The sequence below is a fragment of the Archocentrus centrarchus genome, chromosome 8 (genome assembly GCF_007364275.1).
Source record: "Archocentrus centrarchus isolate MPI-CPG fArcCen1 chromosome 8, fArcCen1, whole genome shotgun sequence".
NCBI classification, from domain to species: domain Eukaryota; kingdom Metazoa; phylum Chordata; class Actinopteri; order Cichliformes; family Cichlidae; genus Archocentrus; species Archocentrus centrarchus.
In genome coordinates this window covers 11,697,640-11,715,059 of record NC_044353.1, presented here as the reverse complement: position 1 = coordinate 11,715,059, position 17,420 = coordinate 11,697,640, and the positions used below count along the sequence as shown (strand labels likewise).

Genomic DNA, 17,420 nt, shown 5'->3' with positions numbered 1-17,420 from the left:
GGACGTGAAGAAAAGTCAATAAAAGAGATTTAAATGTGAAGTTGTTTACAGGAATTTAGTATAATTTGATAGTCTGCAATAAATATCTGCAATATAAAGAAATATGGCTTCCAGACAATATACCACTTTATTCTATTAAGTGCATCTACCAGCTCTTTTAGTCTAACAGTGTCATCTTAACATATATAATGCTCAATCTTTATCCCTGTGTTAATTTTATTTTGTATTAATTACTTTATGTGGCAATCTCACCTATGGGTAATCTGATCCTGAACCAGTGTCTGGTTATCTTTCAGTGAGAGGCAGGGCACCTCTAGGAAGTAGACACCTCCTCCTTCTGTTCCAATGCAGAGGAGGTCACATGACTTCAGCAAGAGTAGTACAGTCACCCGAGTGGCACTGAGAGAAAGAGAATAAAAATAAAACACTCTTAATGATAATCTGACTGAATTCTGACAGGCACAAATGGCAAGATCCCCAAAGAAAAGCTGGTTTGAGAGAGAGGGTGAGAGGTTGATCCCAGACTTTCGAAACTTCCCAATTTGCATTAAAGTTTCCATAATGACGAGTCTTGTGTACCTGCAGCTCTCGATGCCAGGTCTTCCTGGCAGACTATAGGCATTCACTTCCTGCAGAGAGACTGTGCCCTCTTTCTTAACCCCTCCAACCTCTTTTGAGGGCCCGGCCACCAGCTCCCACAGGTGAATCGTGTTGTCATCCAACAGTGACAGAAGACGACCCTTGGAGACAGAATTAATATGTGATGACTGCCCATCGCTGCGATCCTGATTTATTTATTTAATTTTCCAGGAGAAAATTGACCTCACCTGTCCAGGCAGGAAGTGGATTTGTGTGACGGCGATGGTGTCTTTATGTAGACCTGTGAACTCCACACCAGGCGCCCATAGCTGCAGGTATCTGGTCAAAGAAATACACAACTTGGCAGACATTTAGACTGTGCAATGACAAGGCTAGTGGGCCAGAGTTATCCGCCTACTTGAAAGATGTCACAAGCAGCAGGCAAAAGATGACCAGTTCAACTGCAGGAACGACATGTGCAAGAGACACACTCAGCAGCCCGTGTCATGCATTTTAAGATGTCCATTTATGCTGAAGAGTGAAAATATTGTAAGGCATACTTGCTGTTTATATCTACAGACGTGACAAATAAAAAGGAAAGACCTGATTGCTTAATACTATGAGGATAGGATCTGTGTTATTCTGTGGGGTGGAGGGGGAGGGCGGGGGTCTATAGAAATCAGGCCTCCATGAATCAGTGAAGTTGGACTTTACATCTGTGTCTTTCCAAAGTTTGTTTTTTTGGAAATAAAATGTCACATCTATAATCTTATTCCATTAGCCCGGGATGAGTCAAACATACTGCCACAGGGTCCAATCAGGCCCCCGTGGATGTCTTTCAAAAAAATGTGGACATTTCAAAAAGTCGTCTTACTGACATAGACATAACCCATGGCTTGCAGAAAGTAAATAAATCATTAAATGAAATGAAATTTTATTGTTAGTTCAATTTAATAACAGAAAAGTCCCTTTTTTCTCCAGTATCTCAGAATTCGGTGTTTAATTACAAAGCATATTTCTTTATTTCTTACAGTGTAATCCCAGTGAGCAGCACTGACAGGTTTCTTTAATTCCTAGAGTAGCATTTCTTTATAATGTGAAAAAACTAAGGGTGAAATTTAACTGTTTTTTTATTAAGACATCTCAGGGATTGAACGTGTACTTAAACTTCTTTACGCTGAAAGTAAGTGGAACAACTCAGAGGGTTTTTTTTGTTTGTTTTTAAATGGGATGTTAGGCAATGATTTATGAGAGATGAAATTGGGCTTTATGTGGCCAATGCTGTAAAATGGGTTTGGCATCACTGAATTAGGCAGTTTTAGGTTTTGTCACATATAGCACAAAAACTGGCTTGATAACTAAATTTTTAATCATAAGAAAAGAAGGCGGCGGGGGAGACCCAACGGCAGCTCCCAGGTGTTCCTGAGATGTCACATTATAGACAGCCTGAAGCCTTAATGCCTCTGGCCACAGCTGGTGCAGCATGAAGGCATAAATAGGTACATGTAGGGAAAAAACTTGCATGAATCACCAAACACACCAAGTAGACTCAGCAGAGAGCTGGGTAAGAGCATTGTTTTATTTCTAACTCAGTGGCTAGCTATACACAACAAAAACACTCCCAAAACTGCCACACTCTGTTTCCTAATTAATGCAGGTTGCCAGCAATCCCTTATAGAGTTAACCATTCCTCTTCAAAATATCACTCTTTTCCTCTGTTCTTTCCTTGTAACTCATTGCTGCACATCAGTATAGCACTATGTGCTAAGTGTGGCGCCAACTCTGCCAGAGGAAGCAATTAGACTCCCGTAATGGTTTAAAAATATGCATGACTGCTACGGAACACCAGTGTTGTTAAAAGTTGATAACCAAACTGCAGATATTTTTAGGTATTCAGAAGGTCACAAGACAGAGGGGACCATTCAGAGGAAACACAAATCTATTGTTGACCATCTCCTCCGGTCTACGCAGATGTATATACACTGTGTAACACAATATTCACAGTGTCAGATATTGCAGATAACATGACAATACACTCGTGTCAGCATCATTAAATCAACACAACACAAAAAGTACACACACAAACAGCAGGCAGAGAGGCTTATCTTAAAGTACCCCACTTTTCTTAAACAAAAAAAAAAAAAAAAGGAAACTCTTATTTTAAAAGCATTAAAAATGTGACTGGGAGGACAGCGCGCTGTAATTCTGAGCCGCAAACTACAAGATACAGAATTTAGGTGTAATAGAAGGGAACACTATAACAAAGCTCATAGCAATTACCAAAACCAGATGACGCAGATGCTTAAAACCACCGCTGTGTATATATGTCTGAGTATGTGTGTAATCAGCGGCAATCTTCGCAGTCACCCCTTTGTTAGCCCAGGAAATGAAGCCGAGCTGATAAAATAAAGATTACTCTCAAGATCTGTGACGGCACCGGCGCTAAATGGGGCTAAATTGTGAGTTAACACACACACACACACACACACACACACACACAGGCGCACACACACACACACACAACTACACACGTGTGCTTGGAAGCAATAGAGAGACACTTTAGAACACTGCTTACATAGGCCCGTAGGAATGTGGATTAAAAATGCAGAAAAATACGAGGAAATCTGGGGACTGCATGTTTGTATGCGACTGTGTGCATAGCGGGTTTTCTGCATTTCTGTTTTATCTGAGGAAAAAGAAAAGATCAATATTATAATCAGATCCATTTATATTTTTTCTTCCACTGCCACTGGGTTTCCCCCCCCCCCTTCCTATTTGCAGCATTACCAGGAAAAATTGCCTACAAATCTGCATAATTTGAGCCTACTTTCCCAGATCCCCACACTCTGAGATACTCAAGAATTTGTTAAGAAAGTCACAGATATTCCACAATCACCATTCTCACTGCTTTACTGCTCTCTAGTCAGAAGAGTGGGATGCAAAAATATAAAAATAAAATAAATCCTGCTACAACTTTCAATGCTGTAAAATCCATCCTCTTGTTTTTGGAAGCTGTCTTCTTTCATCTACTCATCAGGATGGAGAGAAGTTAGAGCACTCTTCTTTTTCCCCTCCCAACTTAAATCCCACTTTATTCATTCCCTCACAGTGCTGATCCCCTGGAGGCCACACTGAGCGTTATACTGGCATTCCTGAGTGTTGTCACTTCCCGTCCCTGCGTTTCATTCACTGCAATAACACGTCTTAGACAGCTGGAGGTGGAGGTGTGAGGACAGCATTTATTTGTAGGTCATGAACTGCCAGTCGAGATTAAAACAAAAAAGCAGAGCGAGCTCAAGACAAAGCAGTGAGTCAATTTGTGCAAGTTACAACATCATATGTATCAAAAATAACAAAGGATTAAACTGTTGAATAAAGAGTTGCATTAAATATCTCTGTTAAAAGCAGATGCAGTGAGCAGAGTAGGCTTCACAATCTCAAGAGAAGTAATTCTGCAGCAAAGACGACAGAAAGGTAACAGTCAAAGACTGAGAAACAAATTTAATTGCTCTGCTGGGACTGAAAGGTAGAAGTGAGAAAGCCGACACCAGAGTTAGTTAAAACAGAGAAAGATCACAGCTGTGTGGAAAGATCAGAGGGACTGAAAAAGATGGACAGCCGTGATTTGTGCATATATTCCAGTTATGTCATGAGACCACAGCTCATTCATCACAAATCTATCTCGCAGCTCCCACACATTTAGGTTGGCTATGAAAAAGAAAAAGAAAAAAATTGTAAGAGTGCAAAGACAGCTGTCAGCACATTGAGAGGAAAAAAAAAAAAAACAAGACCACTAATGAATATTTAGGACACTGTCAGAGATCTCACATTTGGCTGGTCTGTAGCAGCTCAGACAGAAACCAGGCCCCCCCCACATGACCATGAATAAAAAATGTTCATCAATCAGAAGAGAGAAGTGAGCCATTTAAAAAAAAAAAAAAAAAAAAAAAGCAGAGCTATTTGGTGCCATTAAGAAAAAAAAGTCCAAAAGTTCACACACTCACTCACTCTCTCTCTCACTCTCACACACACACACACACACACTCTTTCTGCTCCTGGTGTGTCAGAAGACAGCTGGTAGAGGGATTCCTGGTGATGATGTCACCCTGTTGCTCTGACCTCATTAAAAGTTTATGTGCATGTCTGACTTAAGCTCCCTCCCCAAGAGGTCTGCTCATTGGCCAATAAACACAAGCCCCCAATAATAAGCATGTAAATGTGTCACCCTTCCTGCCTCTACCAGTACACTGCTACATGTCATTCCAGTTTACTCTGATTAATAATGAAACCTTAACACAAAGAAAGGGGGAATTTTCAGAACATCTTTACACATTAAGGAGTAAGTGAACAGTCACTGTTGCGAACAGGCTCACAATTACTGATACTGAGCAGGCCCAATGTTTACCATGACCACAATCTTTTAACGAAGGCTGCTTAAATGTGTTTGAATTCAATTTCCCCATCAACTGTAGCCCTGTTCGCTTCAATAGCTTCAGGTAATATGAGATCCCATGCCTTCATATTCCACGAGGTCTTCGTTGAGAGGGATTGATTTCCAGGAATAAACTGATCAGAGGGGAACTGATTCTGATTAAAAATTTATAGGAATAATAAAGATACAGTATATAAAACTCTGAAGTCTCATTAGATATCCCTGGAGCTGCAGTGATGATCCCGAAAAGGTTTCTTATTCTGGGAAACATGATTATGCTCAACAGATTTAAGACATGGCAATCTCTCCATTACATTTAATTTTTTTTTTTTTTCCACCTATGAATTGATGTTGGTGCTGTAATATTAAAAAGTATTGTCAAATATATAAGGATTTATCATCTGGGGAGTAAAAAAGCTGCTATGGGTAAATTCCTTCCTTCAGCATATCCAAATATCTTTCTGAAGCTTAAACCATTAGCGTACAAATGTGTAAAAGGCAGACAGAAGTTGAGGAGGAATTCCTGCAAATTAGTATAATAGTAGAAGCATCATCCACAGTTCAAACAACACACAAACACACACACACACACACACACAACACACACACAAGGCTGTAACACCAAAAACTAAAGGCACCAAGGCTTTAATACTTGCTAAATAGAATGAAACACTGGCTCAAAGCACTGACTTGAAGGCCTCATCCACCATCCATTTGTTTGAAGAAAGAAAGTATCAGCAGACACTCAAAAGCAGTGACACAAATCACACTCAAAGTTGTCCTAAATGATACACCAAAGGTTTAGGGGGAAAAAAAATAAATAACATGGATCTTTGAGACACCTGTTGAATGGCAGATTGGTTGAACTGTGCTGATCTGCATGTTATGTGTGTAACATACAAAGATTTGCTTCACTGCTCACCAGAGGACCCTAAAAAGCACACAATGGAAGCCTACAGTAACTCATAATCACTGAATCACTGTCTCTTCCTCACACACTCACATACACACAAGTGCAATTGCCCGCTGATGCAGAGAGAGAGTGCGTTAGCAAGGATAAAGCGATTTCACGGTCTGAATACAGACAAACAGAAGGCATTGTCTTCCATGTGGACACACAGGCAGCACCACCACCACCCCCCACCCCCACCCACCACACAAATGTGACAGAAGATAGGGTCGGACAGGAAGGAAGAACAAGTTAGCCGCACACAGAGAATCTAGGCTCTAGAACAGGTTAAAAAGAAATTTCTAAAAAGTTTCAGAGCCACACTTCCAGGAAAGTTAATCTGATTGGGTCCTAAACTTCTAAAGACATCATTTATGTGCATTTAAGTCCCTTCCCTCTCTACACACATAGCAACACATGCACAATCACAAACTCTAAAGACGTCTGGCAAAAAGCAGTCTACAACAAGACAAGCCAAACAACTCCACCCACCCACTAGAGAAACAATCTTGTCTTATTTGCATCCTTTCCCTCTGCTAGTACCTCTCCACCTCCCACACTCCCCTCTGTGCAGCCCCCTCAGTACACACTCTGTGACACTGAGGCAGTCAAAGCTGAAGGAGTAGAAATACATGACTGTTAAGAGAGAATCACTACAGAATAGGACAAGGCTGATTTTAACAACCCCAAGAAGATCAACTGAACAAAGTAGCATCACCAGCAGGGACAAACAATGAACAATTACAACACACTCCTAGTAGAAAATGTCTACCTAAGCCTAAGAAATGTCAATGAGAAATAGAAAGGACAAGTATAATGTGCATAATGTATATGTACAACTACATATAGATTTTATTTTTGCAACAATCCCATCACCATGGCCTTTGATAGCAGCACAAGTCATCCAACTACAAAGCAGGTTTTCTCCAGTCTGAGCAGTCCTACTCTGGCAGGATCCATCAAAAGCCAAAAACCCAGCCTTCTACAATACTTTAAAACTCCTTGAGACATTTAAACAGCTTGTGGTAGACTTTTGATAACTAATAAGATTTTCTGAAAGTTGTTTTCTCCCAGAAGTTAGCCAAATTCTAACTCCAAGGATGGAAATGTTGCTCTTAAACTAAAGTACTATTCTTTGGTCCAGGAGTACAAGATGGTTACTGAGGGGCAACAATTTCAGTTTGTCCAGTCCTGTATGACCAAGGGTTGGTATGCTAACAATAAATAGTATTAAAATAAAATAATGGATGTAGCTACAGTGATTTACCCACCAGTTACATTTTGAGGCCTCTAGGGCATTTTGGCATCACTCTCTTATTATTTTGAAACTTGATGTGACAACAAGGAGCAGATCTGACTGTGAAACCACACGCTCATTAGCTAACAACCTGTCAATTACAAGTTGCTACCAGTGAGCATATCCTAGATCAGGGAATGTCAACTGGAGGCCCGCGCGCCACATCTGGTCAGAGCTTTCCATCCAGCCCCCCTGAATAGTACTGCCACAAGTACTATCTGCCAATCAATTATCATAACCTGTTAAATACCCATCACAGACTAGTCTGAATTATCATAATTTCCCATTACCCATAAATCCCTCCATGTCCCTGGAACCAATCAGAATGCAAGATCAGACCATATGACTTAAAGCATTTCTGGCTGCACTGTGGAGCCTGCTTTTGTTGGTGGTACACACAGCTGAAGGTGAGTCTAGCCTTGTTTTGTGTAGACGAAATGTTCGGCGATCAAACTTAATAAAGGAAGTAAAAGTCATGATGAGATTTCCATCTGTGAACCTGCAGAAGGATCGTTACTGGCTGCTGGCCTCCTCCTCCCATCTCCTTTACCGTGAGGGTCTCTCACACAGTCTGCTCACTGGGACCGGTCGGGTAGGTGGCTCGGCGTGTAACCCGCATGCGTCCATCCCTCGGTTGTCACAAACCCTGCGGCCTAGTATCTACTATTCTGTTATTGTTGAAATAAATGTGCTGCCATTGTGGTTGTACTGTGAGAGTCTATGTAGAAATCTTTTTATCATAGTCTGATATTTGCGCCTTTTGCCTTCATTCACACTGGGCAGAGGATGGACTGAAGATTTAGCTGGTTTTGCCTCAAAACAAAATACTATTTGTTAAAAAGTAGGTAAATTACTATATTTACATTTCTGAAAAAAATGCACCTCACCATTTTTTGTAAAATGAAATTATTTTATTTGAAACCACACCTAGCGCCCCCCGAAGACCGTGAAAAAAATGCAGGTTTAAAGTCTTCCCATTGGCTTCACTCTTCAGACCATCTATGACGTGAGAAAGTTGGTAAACAGTATAGTGATGTACACTACCAGTCAAAAGAATATTAATAATATTAATATTGTTTTACTTAGTGTTTTAATACATTTGTAATGTGTTAAAGAGAAAACAACACAAGCTAATTAAAATGTACAGAAAAACTTTAAACATGTATGATCCTAAAACTGTAGAACTCCTGGCACTCAGGCCCAGCAGGTCACCAGGTTTGCAGAAACGTTACACTATGTAGTAAATAAGTGATTTCAAACACAGTCACTGTGGGCATGTTGACATGTTGTTGGTAACCTTTGTTTTAGCTGAAATTACAGCCTCACAAATGTACCAGCATGGCTGCTGATTGATTCATAAATCTATGTGCTTTTAGTGGTACGTATGTCAAGATATAAGAATAGTTTTAAACAGGCTTAACATTTGCAATGACAGAGCCAATGAAAATGGGAGTTAAGTCTGCTAATAAAATGTTTACAGGTGAAGCTATCAAGTACAATACTAATACCACCATTTCTCTCTGCAGTTCTCCTTTTCCGCTCGCTCACTTTAATTCCGTCACCTTTCCCTGCTCATTCAACCCCCTCAGCAATCAGACAACTTTGATTTGTCAGTTCAGATAAATGTTTTCTTTTTCATGCCTCAACTCTCCTATTATACAACCCATCCAATCTGCTCAACTTGGTGAGACCACACAATCTTTATCCCAGCAGACAGACTCCTGCAACTTGTTGCCAACTGGGCGAGCGAGTGTGTGCACATTAATTCATGTGTGTGGGTGTAAAATGGTGAGGAGGCCGACAGAGACTAAAGACAGGGAATGAGGCATGAGGAGGGGGAAGATAGAGAGGGCGCAAAGAGGGGGGGGGGGGTTAAAGGTCCTGTCATTCTTTGGGAATATCAATGAGGAGCAAGCAATAATCAGGAGACCAAGTGACACAGACAAACAAAAATGTGAAGAGACAGAAAAAAAAGAAGAGTGAAACAAAACAAAAGCATGATAGGAGGCGAGAGAACGAGAGAGAGCAAAGGACTAAAAATAGTGGAGAGAGCGATGTGACATCTGTATAAGCAAGCGGAGAGTAGGCTGTGTGTGGGTGATAGGGGAGGAGAAGGTAGGTGGTGAAGGATAGGAGGAGTGTTCAAGAGTAAATCAAAGTCTAACTTGATCTCAACTATACCACTGAACACCTGCATTGATTTATTAAACACAAACAAAAATAGTGTAGCTTACATAACATGAGATAATCTCTCTGCAGATTCCCCTGCAATACAAACCACAGTTTGTGCAGCCAAGCATGGAAAAACAAATGCATATAACTTGATCAAAAGCTGGAAACTGTTGAGGGGGAAATGGCAGGAAAAGTTGTAGCTGCTCCACAATTGGAAAGGAAATTGATGGCACCAGCAAGCACAAAGGAAATGCACTGTTTTCACCGCAAACTACACAGACTGAGGATGGATAAACAACTCAAGCTCTTCATATTAAGCTATAGCAGCTGTCAAAAAAACAACATCAGGGTAACATAGCAAAAGTACATGACTCATAGTGTTAAAGAAAGAGTTCCTTGAATTTATATAAAAAATTTTTTTTAAAAATCAGTGTAAAACCCTCTAACTGAGGTGCAAACTATGCTGAACTTTGGTGACTTCAGTAAACTACTGGAAAAAAAAAATGCAGATAAAGACAAAATAGCTTCTGGTATTAATGTCAGATAAGACTTGGTGAATCAGAACAACAACAGGCAGTTGACCAACAGGATGTCAGTGAGACAGAGGGAGAGCCGTCAGCTGGAGCACACCCACAAACACACGGATCAAAGCTCTGCCGCCCGAGTGTGTAAATATTAGGTCGTCCTGGCTGCTGGATGGCCGATCCTTTAGATTAATGGTCAGAGTCTCTGTGCGACTGAGCACGTACCGTATTGTCTAAAAGAAATCAGAGCTCCGAGTTTTCTTACTGAAATAAATGTATTCACTGCAAAGAGGTTCTACAACACTATAGGAGCATTTTTTGACCTATTTTACCCTTAACTGATGCATTTCTTACCACCAAACCCTAATGTCTGATGTGCTTAGCTGCAGACTTTTAAAACCCTCCAGTCTACAAGTACTTCTCATCCCAGGCAACTGCAATGGTCGTCTTGGAAACCATTTCAAAAGCTCCCTTTATTAAGACTAGACTCAGCAACAAAGCTCTTACTCACCCAATCTGCACACATGTGCGCACACACACACACACACACACACACACACAATAAGGGAGGGTTAACCCAGGGCAATGCAACATGCATTCCATGACAGGAGACAGACTTCTAAATCGCCCCACCACCCCCACAGATGATAGGAAAAAAAAAAAAAAAAAAAAAAAAAAACTCCACACCACATTGTCCCCTTCCCTCTGCTGAGCCCCAGTCTGTGGTTGAAGCACAAACCTCAGGGTGTAATATGACCCTGCCTTTATAAACACAGAAAAGAGGAGGAGAGAAAAGTAAAAGAGAGCGAGCAAGTGAGAAACTTGAACAGGAGGCTGAATGCGAGCAAGCAGAGGAGGAGACGTCACGCCAAGACGGAGAACAGAAGTTCAAACTAAACAAGTACCGCAATTTTGCAATTTTCCACTCCACTTTTGTAACAGAGTCAATAAATGTTCTGGTCCTACTACTCATCACACTCCGCACACTGTTCAGGCATCACGTCAAGAGAGTCGGGCTGCACATCTGGCTCTACAGGCTGTGAGTGTGTACTACAGTACAGGTATGCTGGCAAGCATGTCTAGGTCAAACCAAAGTCAGTGAGCCTGTCAGATTAACAAGGAATGTGGACACACACACACACACACACACACACACACACACACACACACACACACACACACACACACACACACACACACACACACACACACACACACACACACACACACACACACACACTTCCATCTGAACCTGATTTTCACAGCTTGTCTGTCTCATTTTACTCCAGCCTTGAATTCAGAGTTGGAATAAAACTATTTTTACATTGGACACATTTTCCCCTGGTTTATCTTTTTATTTTAATATCATTAGAAAAGTTTAAACAAACAATTAGTTGGCTTTGAGAGTTTAAAGGGGAATTCCAATGTATTTCCTACTAATGTGGCTGTTGTGACTCAAAGCGTCATGCTAAGTTTGTACTCTTGGCTTCTGCTAGAGAGATTTGGGGAAACAAGAAGTTTCTAGGGAAACCTGTAAGATGACCTTATCATCGCTGTATTCATTAGTACACAGCAGTTTGTCTCACTCGAAGTTCTTCTGATGCTGAAGAAACCAGACTACAGACAGGGAGTTAAATCAAACAGGACAAGATGCAGAGGATGGAGGCTGAGACACACAAAGACAACAGGACCATCCTGAAAAACACACAGACTGTACCTCAGGACTGTGGTGTTGCTGCTGTCACACTGCTCTTATTGATGCCAAATGTGCCTACAGATGGGAACATTACCAGTTGGAAAACTACCAATATTTAACCTGCCACTTGGATTTAAAAAAAAAATTACCATCTGGAGATTGTGTTTCAGCTCCCCAAAAACAGAGAAATGACCAAGACTGCTGCTCAGCTTCCCACAGTCTAAATAAAAGTGTTTCCAAGTAAACTTACCCTATTACAGCACCACACTCAAATTCAGAACCACCCAGTCTTACACAAATGTTTGTAAAGGCAGACTGCAAGGCTTAGGTGCCAGATTTTATACACTTGTAACAATGGGACATGAAAACACCTGAATTCAAAGATCGAAAGGCATGGCCCAATACTTCTGCCCGTGTAGTGTATGTATATACTTGAACTGACACTAGCTGGGCAATTCATTTAGCTTTTTATAAGTTTATTGGTGCAGCCCTCTGCAGCAGTCCCAGTTTCTCATATGGCCTCTTGGGAAAATTAAATGCCCACCCCTGCTTTAGGGGTTAGGTTGAAGAGCAAAGTTCTAATGCAATGAATGCATCAAACAAGACTCTGCAATAACCATTTTGTAAGCTTTGTCAATATTCTCAGTGGGTATATATTCTCCAGCAGCTGGGATCTTGTTAAAACAATCAGGGTGACTAGTGAGTTTTGTTAAATTACAATCATTTAGCTGTGGAGTGGAGTCATTTTTGCTTCCCCCACTGTCTCTTTCACACTCCCTTGTCTTCACTGTCACCATTTATTTCCATCTCACCCATTTCTCCCTCGATCCACCTCTCTCTCTGCAGTGCAAGTGCCTGGTACCACCAGTCTCCCTCTCTCTCTCTCCCGTTCCCTCTCTGAATACAGAATCTGAAAAGTTGATTCTCCAGCCTAATGCACACAGCCAGCAGCCTACCTTCACATACACACACAAATGTCTACAATATCCATGCACACTTACTATAATCTAAGCCTATATGTTTAGAGCCAAACAAAGCCCATTACCTACTCTCCACAACAGGTCACACACACACTTGAAAATTAAACTTGAGATTATTCTTGCAGAAACACTTTTAACATATCCAAGCTTTTCATTTTCTACAGAAGGCCTCGCTCCAAGCTGAAGTTCACCTGTCTGATCAATGAAAGTCAGGAAAGCCCAGCTCTGAGTAATCCTGCGTACAATAACACAGCAGCAGACTGCTACTCACTCCAGAAGCAACATCGTAATCACGGCAGAGTTGGCTGCCACAGAGAGATAACAGACATCAACATGTCACGCAGCCGCTCGTGTGGACGGAGCATGAGCCTCGGAGCTGCTGGAATTTCTGACACAACCGGCACTCTGAGCCAGATTATGGTTTTGTCGCAATGCATCTCACAAGCCAAACCGATACACATTCCCAGCACAGCTTCACTCAGCTCATCCGGTATTACTCAAACAGACTGAACGTCACACTGCCACTCCCTGGGTCGGGGGTTATGATTCCCACTGACCGCACACCAAGAAATGTATTTAAGGTATTCTGGGCCTCTAGAAGTGAAATCATCTGCAAACCCCAGTGTCTAAATTCTGTTGCAATGAAGATGCTCTTGTTATTTTTTCTTTTCCAGCCTTGGCGTCATTTTCATATTTCTGGTCAACCATCCTATTGGCTGTGATGACATTTTTAGTCACACTTGGGGATGTGAATACATGTGACCAGATGATGCTACACACAGTAAACAAACCTCCATTTCGATCATATTTTCTAACCCAGTTAACGGGAATTTGCACAGAAAGTCATTACAAGTATAATGTCAGTTATTTAGAGAAATAGTTATAGTAAAATTGACGGTTTGTTTACAACCTCCCTGCATCACATAGTACTTTTCTTTCTAGACATGCAGCTGGTGTGGTAAAAGTAAAGGAATAATGGCACAACTTTCAAAATAAAACCCTGGAAAATGAAGATCCTGAGACAGACTGGTCCTCTTCACTCCACCTCAGCAATGCAGACAGAGCAACTTCCCAGACACACACACACACACAGCTCTACAAAACTGATGTTATATAAACAGCTTTTCTGCAAATCACGACTGATCAGGACTTCCTCGACATACTTAAACACTATGAGGTGCCACTGAAACAGAAAGCCAATGGTGCAGACATAACTTATATCTCTATGATCAGTGTAGAGATGGTGCTTTTTAAAAGTGCAATAACAGCAGTTGGAGGAATGAATAGTTCTCATCCTACAACATGTGCATCTTTCACTAAAGAGCATGAAAGAAAGAAAAAAAAAAAAAAAAAAAGGTGACAGATGCATGAGACAGCAAACCTACAGCTGAAGCAATACGGTATCTGCACCACAGAGAGACAAACACAACACTTCAAAAGATGCAAACTGACAGCAGTGGAGGAGAAACAGTCTCTGTACTCTTATCTGAGGTACTCTTAGATCTTTTCTGTCCTGAAAGTCTTTATCAGCTTCATGACATGACCTAAAATATGATAAATTATAGTCTGTTTGACACAAACACGTCAGTCACCTCAGCATTGTGCTAGCTCGCATGCGATACGTATCCCCTGACTAATACAGTATGACCACTTTGAGACTTACACTGCCATCTGATTTGTTAATCTAGTCTAAGCCTGAATAATTGGGGATTTTTTTAACTATGTATTAACTTAAGAAGTGAGACACTGTTTTGTGAGATTGCATATTTTACTTTATTTCCTGTCCTCTTTTTTTTTTTTCCCCTTCTGACGTTTCTTATTTGAACATTTCAAACCTTACTGAGACTGATGACAGCCCCAAAACAACTTCTGCAGATGCATAAGCTCACTGACAGAAGGATACATTTTGATGGCTCCTGACTTTGTGCCGATGGCCATGAGCTGCAGCTTGGGGTCAAAGGCCAAAGCACTAGGCTGATGGGGGAACCCATGCTCCACAGTCTGCAAGAGAAAGAAAGGCAGAAAAATAGTGGGGAAGACAAGCAGATGAGAGAGAGATTATAAGATGGCACAAGAAATAAGACAACAAATACACACGCATTTATTTTTCAGACTTCCTTCCTTAAAATACGCCCAGTTCTGTCTGTGAGTGTTGCGTGTCTATTTCTGCCCGTCACACATGCTGTATAGTCAGTGAGGCGTCTGAGAGGGAGGACTCCCTTAATAAAGTTACAGGAAAGTTCTTTAAAAAGTACTGATGGCAGCAGCATTGCTTTATTGTAATGCTCTGCAGACCTTGTTAAATTGGATTAACATAAAATCTCAGTTTTTTTCCCCAGCCCATGTCAGCAGATGGCAAGACAGTTGGAAAAGCGTTTATGTCAACAAAGAAAACGAACAGAAACCATTAAAGAGAGACACCTAAAACTGGTTTAAAACAGGTTGCGGAGGTCTTCGAGGTTTCGGCACAGCTTAAGTGGAAAAAAACTGAACCTGGCTGTTTGCTTGAAACCCAGACACGAGGTAGAACATTAACTCTTTCTGTCTTTAAAGTGCCAGTGTGATCTGTGTCTCACACACACACACACACACACACCCCATCACATCAAAGCATCCCTCCTGAAGAGAGACCACCTCTGTGACAGTCTGGCAGCTGCTGCCAAACATTACAAAAGTGTGTGTGTGTTGTTACAGCAAAACAAACAGTCCACGGACTTTAGACAGGATACACCATTCAGCCAACATGAATATAAACTCTTCAAGTGTCTCCCTTCCTAAATACAGGTAGGTCCATAGGTATTTGGACAAAGAATATTTCATAGTTTTTGTCTAAACAAAAAAAACAATCAAGATGTGATTGAAATGCAGACTTGCAGCTTTTATTTAAGGGGTTTAAGAGTTGAATTAACTGTCATTTTTATACACTGTCTACTATTTTCAACAAATAGGCTCCAAAGTAGTTGGGTGGCCAGGTGAGGCGTGTCTCCTTATTACTCCAAAAATTATCAGAGAAAGGTTGATCTTGCATTTGGTATCCATTTAGCAGGAACTATGAATACGAGGTACAAAGTGATGTCAGTGCAACAGAATGAGGCCATCATTAAGCTGAAAAACCAAAACAAACCAACCAATCAGAGAGTGAGAGAGTAAAAATTTTAGGAGTGGCTAAACAATCTGCTACATACTTAGAAACAATGAATGCACTGCCCAGCTCAGTAACACCAAAAAGCCTCAAAGACCACAGAATGGCATATCACTGTCAAAGTAGCAGGATGAATTCTGAAGTGTACAGGGCTATACTCTCTGCTCAGATTCAGCCAAAAGCTGGAAAACTGACAATGAAAACAGATAATGACTCAAAGCAAACTTCAAAAGCAACCAAAAGTTTCTCAAGGCAAAGAAATTAGGTACTTTCCAATGGCCATGTCAGTCACCTGATCTCATCCCAAAGGCGCATGCTTTTTAGGTACTGAAGGTAGAGAGAGCCTCAAACAAACAGCAACTGAAGGTGGGTGCAGTAAAGTCAGGGGAGAGCATCACATGGGAGCATTTCATGATGTCCATGGGTTCCAAACTTCAGTCACTGACTGCAAAGGATTTTCATCCAAGAATTAAAGCAGTCCTTGGGGAACTGTACATAAAAATGGCAGTAACTTCTAAACAGTTAATGCTACATTTTATTCAAATCCCTTTAAAAGAAAGCTGAATGTCTGCACTTCAATCACATCTTGATTGATTTAAAATCCACTGTGGTGATGTACAGCAGCAAAACTACAAATAAAAGGTCTAATAATGACACTAACTGTGCTCTACTACTTATCTAATGCGCACTTCCTCAGATGTCTCATTTTGTTTGACAAAATAGAATACATGTTCATCATAAGTGACTTGGAGCTACACCAAGCTTACAAATTACTTTCATCAATAAATTTCTGACAGTTTTGTAACAGCAAGAATGATGCAAAACTGATTACTCTGGAGCTTTTGCACACTAAGTCAAATGCATGCCTAGGCTTACTTCCAGAAAGGATATTGTCAGGAATCAATGACAGAACTGATAAATAATCACACCTACCAACATTCATATGAATGGGTGAGTGTGTTCAAACTTTTGACTGGTACTATATAAACATAATCAACAATGAAAATTGTCAAAATCCAAACCATACCTATGTGTGCTAGAGAACACATAAAATCGTCATGTCTGAGAAGCTAATATCAATTGCTTGCTTAAAACAATGCTTGAACTTCCTCATTTGAAACCATACAATAGTTTGTTTTTTCATTTAAAAAAAAAAACAAAAAACAAAAAAAAACACTTGATCATTGTATTAGCAAAAGAGATGCTAATTAATATTTAGTCAGATCCATTAGCCGATGAACTGACTAACTGCTGAATGTCCAAAGAGAACAACAATCTTGGCTGAATCTAAAATTTTTCAATGGCAAACGCAACAAGGGCCATGGCTGGAATGCAGATACTGAGGCGGTCTGCTCTAAGGACAGTTTGTTAAAGCTCTGTCCCTCAAAGCACTTGTGTCAGTGTGCTTGCCACAATGAGCCGTCTCATTCATGCTACTCGGACAACTGGGGTTACCCAAGTCAGCAAGGTCACGTAAGTGCAACCCTAAAAGCCATGAAAATGATTAACATTTGTTGGTACACGCGCTGGTTAGTGTTTTTTGAACACTCTCGCAGAATTACTTATTCATTAGTCATCTTAAATGGATAAAAAGATAAAATCTTTTTACTTCACAGTGCAAGTCAAGTTGAGGTGTTGATCAGTTTTAG

General features: G+C 40.8%; 1 protein-coding gene across 1 annotated transcript in view; it reads right to left on the bottom strand.

Annotated features, from left to right (window-relative positions):
- The window catches only part of llgl1 (LLGL scribble cell polarity complex component 1), a gene marked incomplete at its 5' end in the record, with an annotated part of 35,921 nt that overhangs the window by 16,970 nt on the left and 1,531 nt on the right, over positions 1-17,420 (bottom strand). Inside the window, 4 exon segments of the mRNA XM_030735461.1 lie at positions 253-399; positions 580-740; positions 828-918; positions 14,533-14,630. Of these exon segments, the coding sequence (XP_030591321.1) occupies positions 253-399; positions 580-740; positions 828-918; positions 14,533-14,630 (497 nt within the window).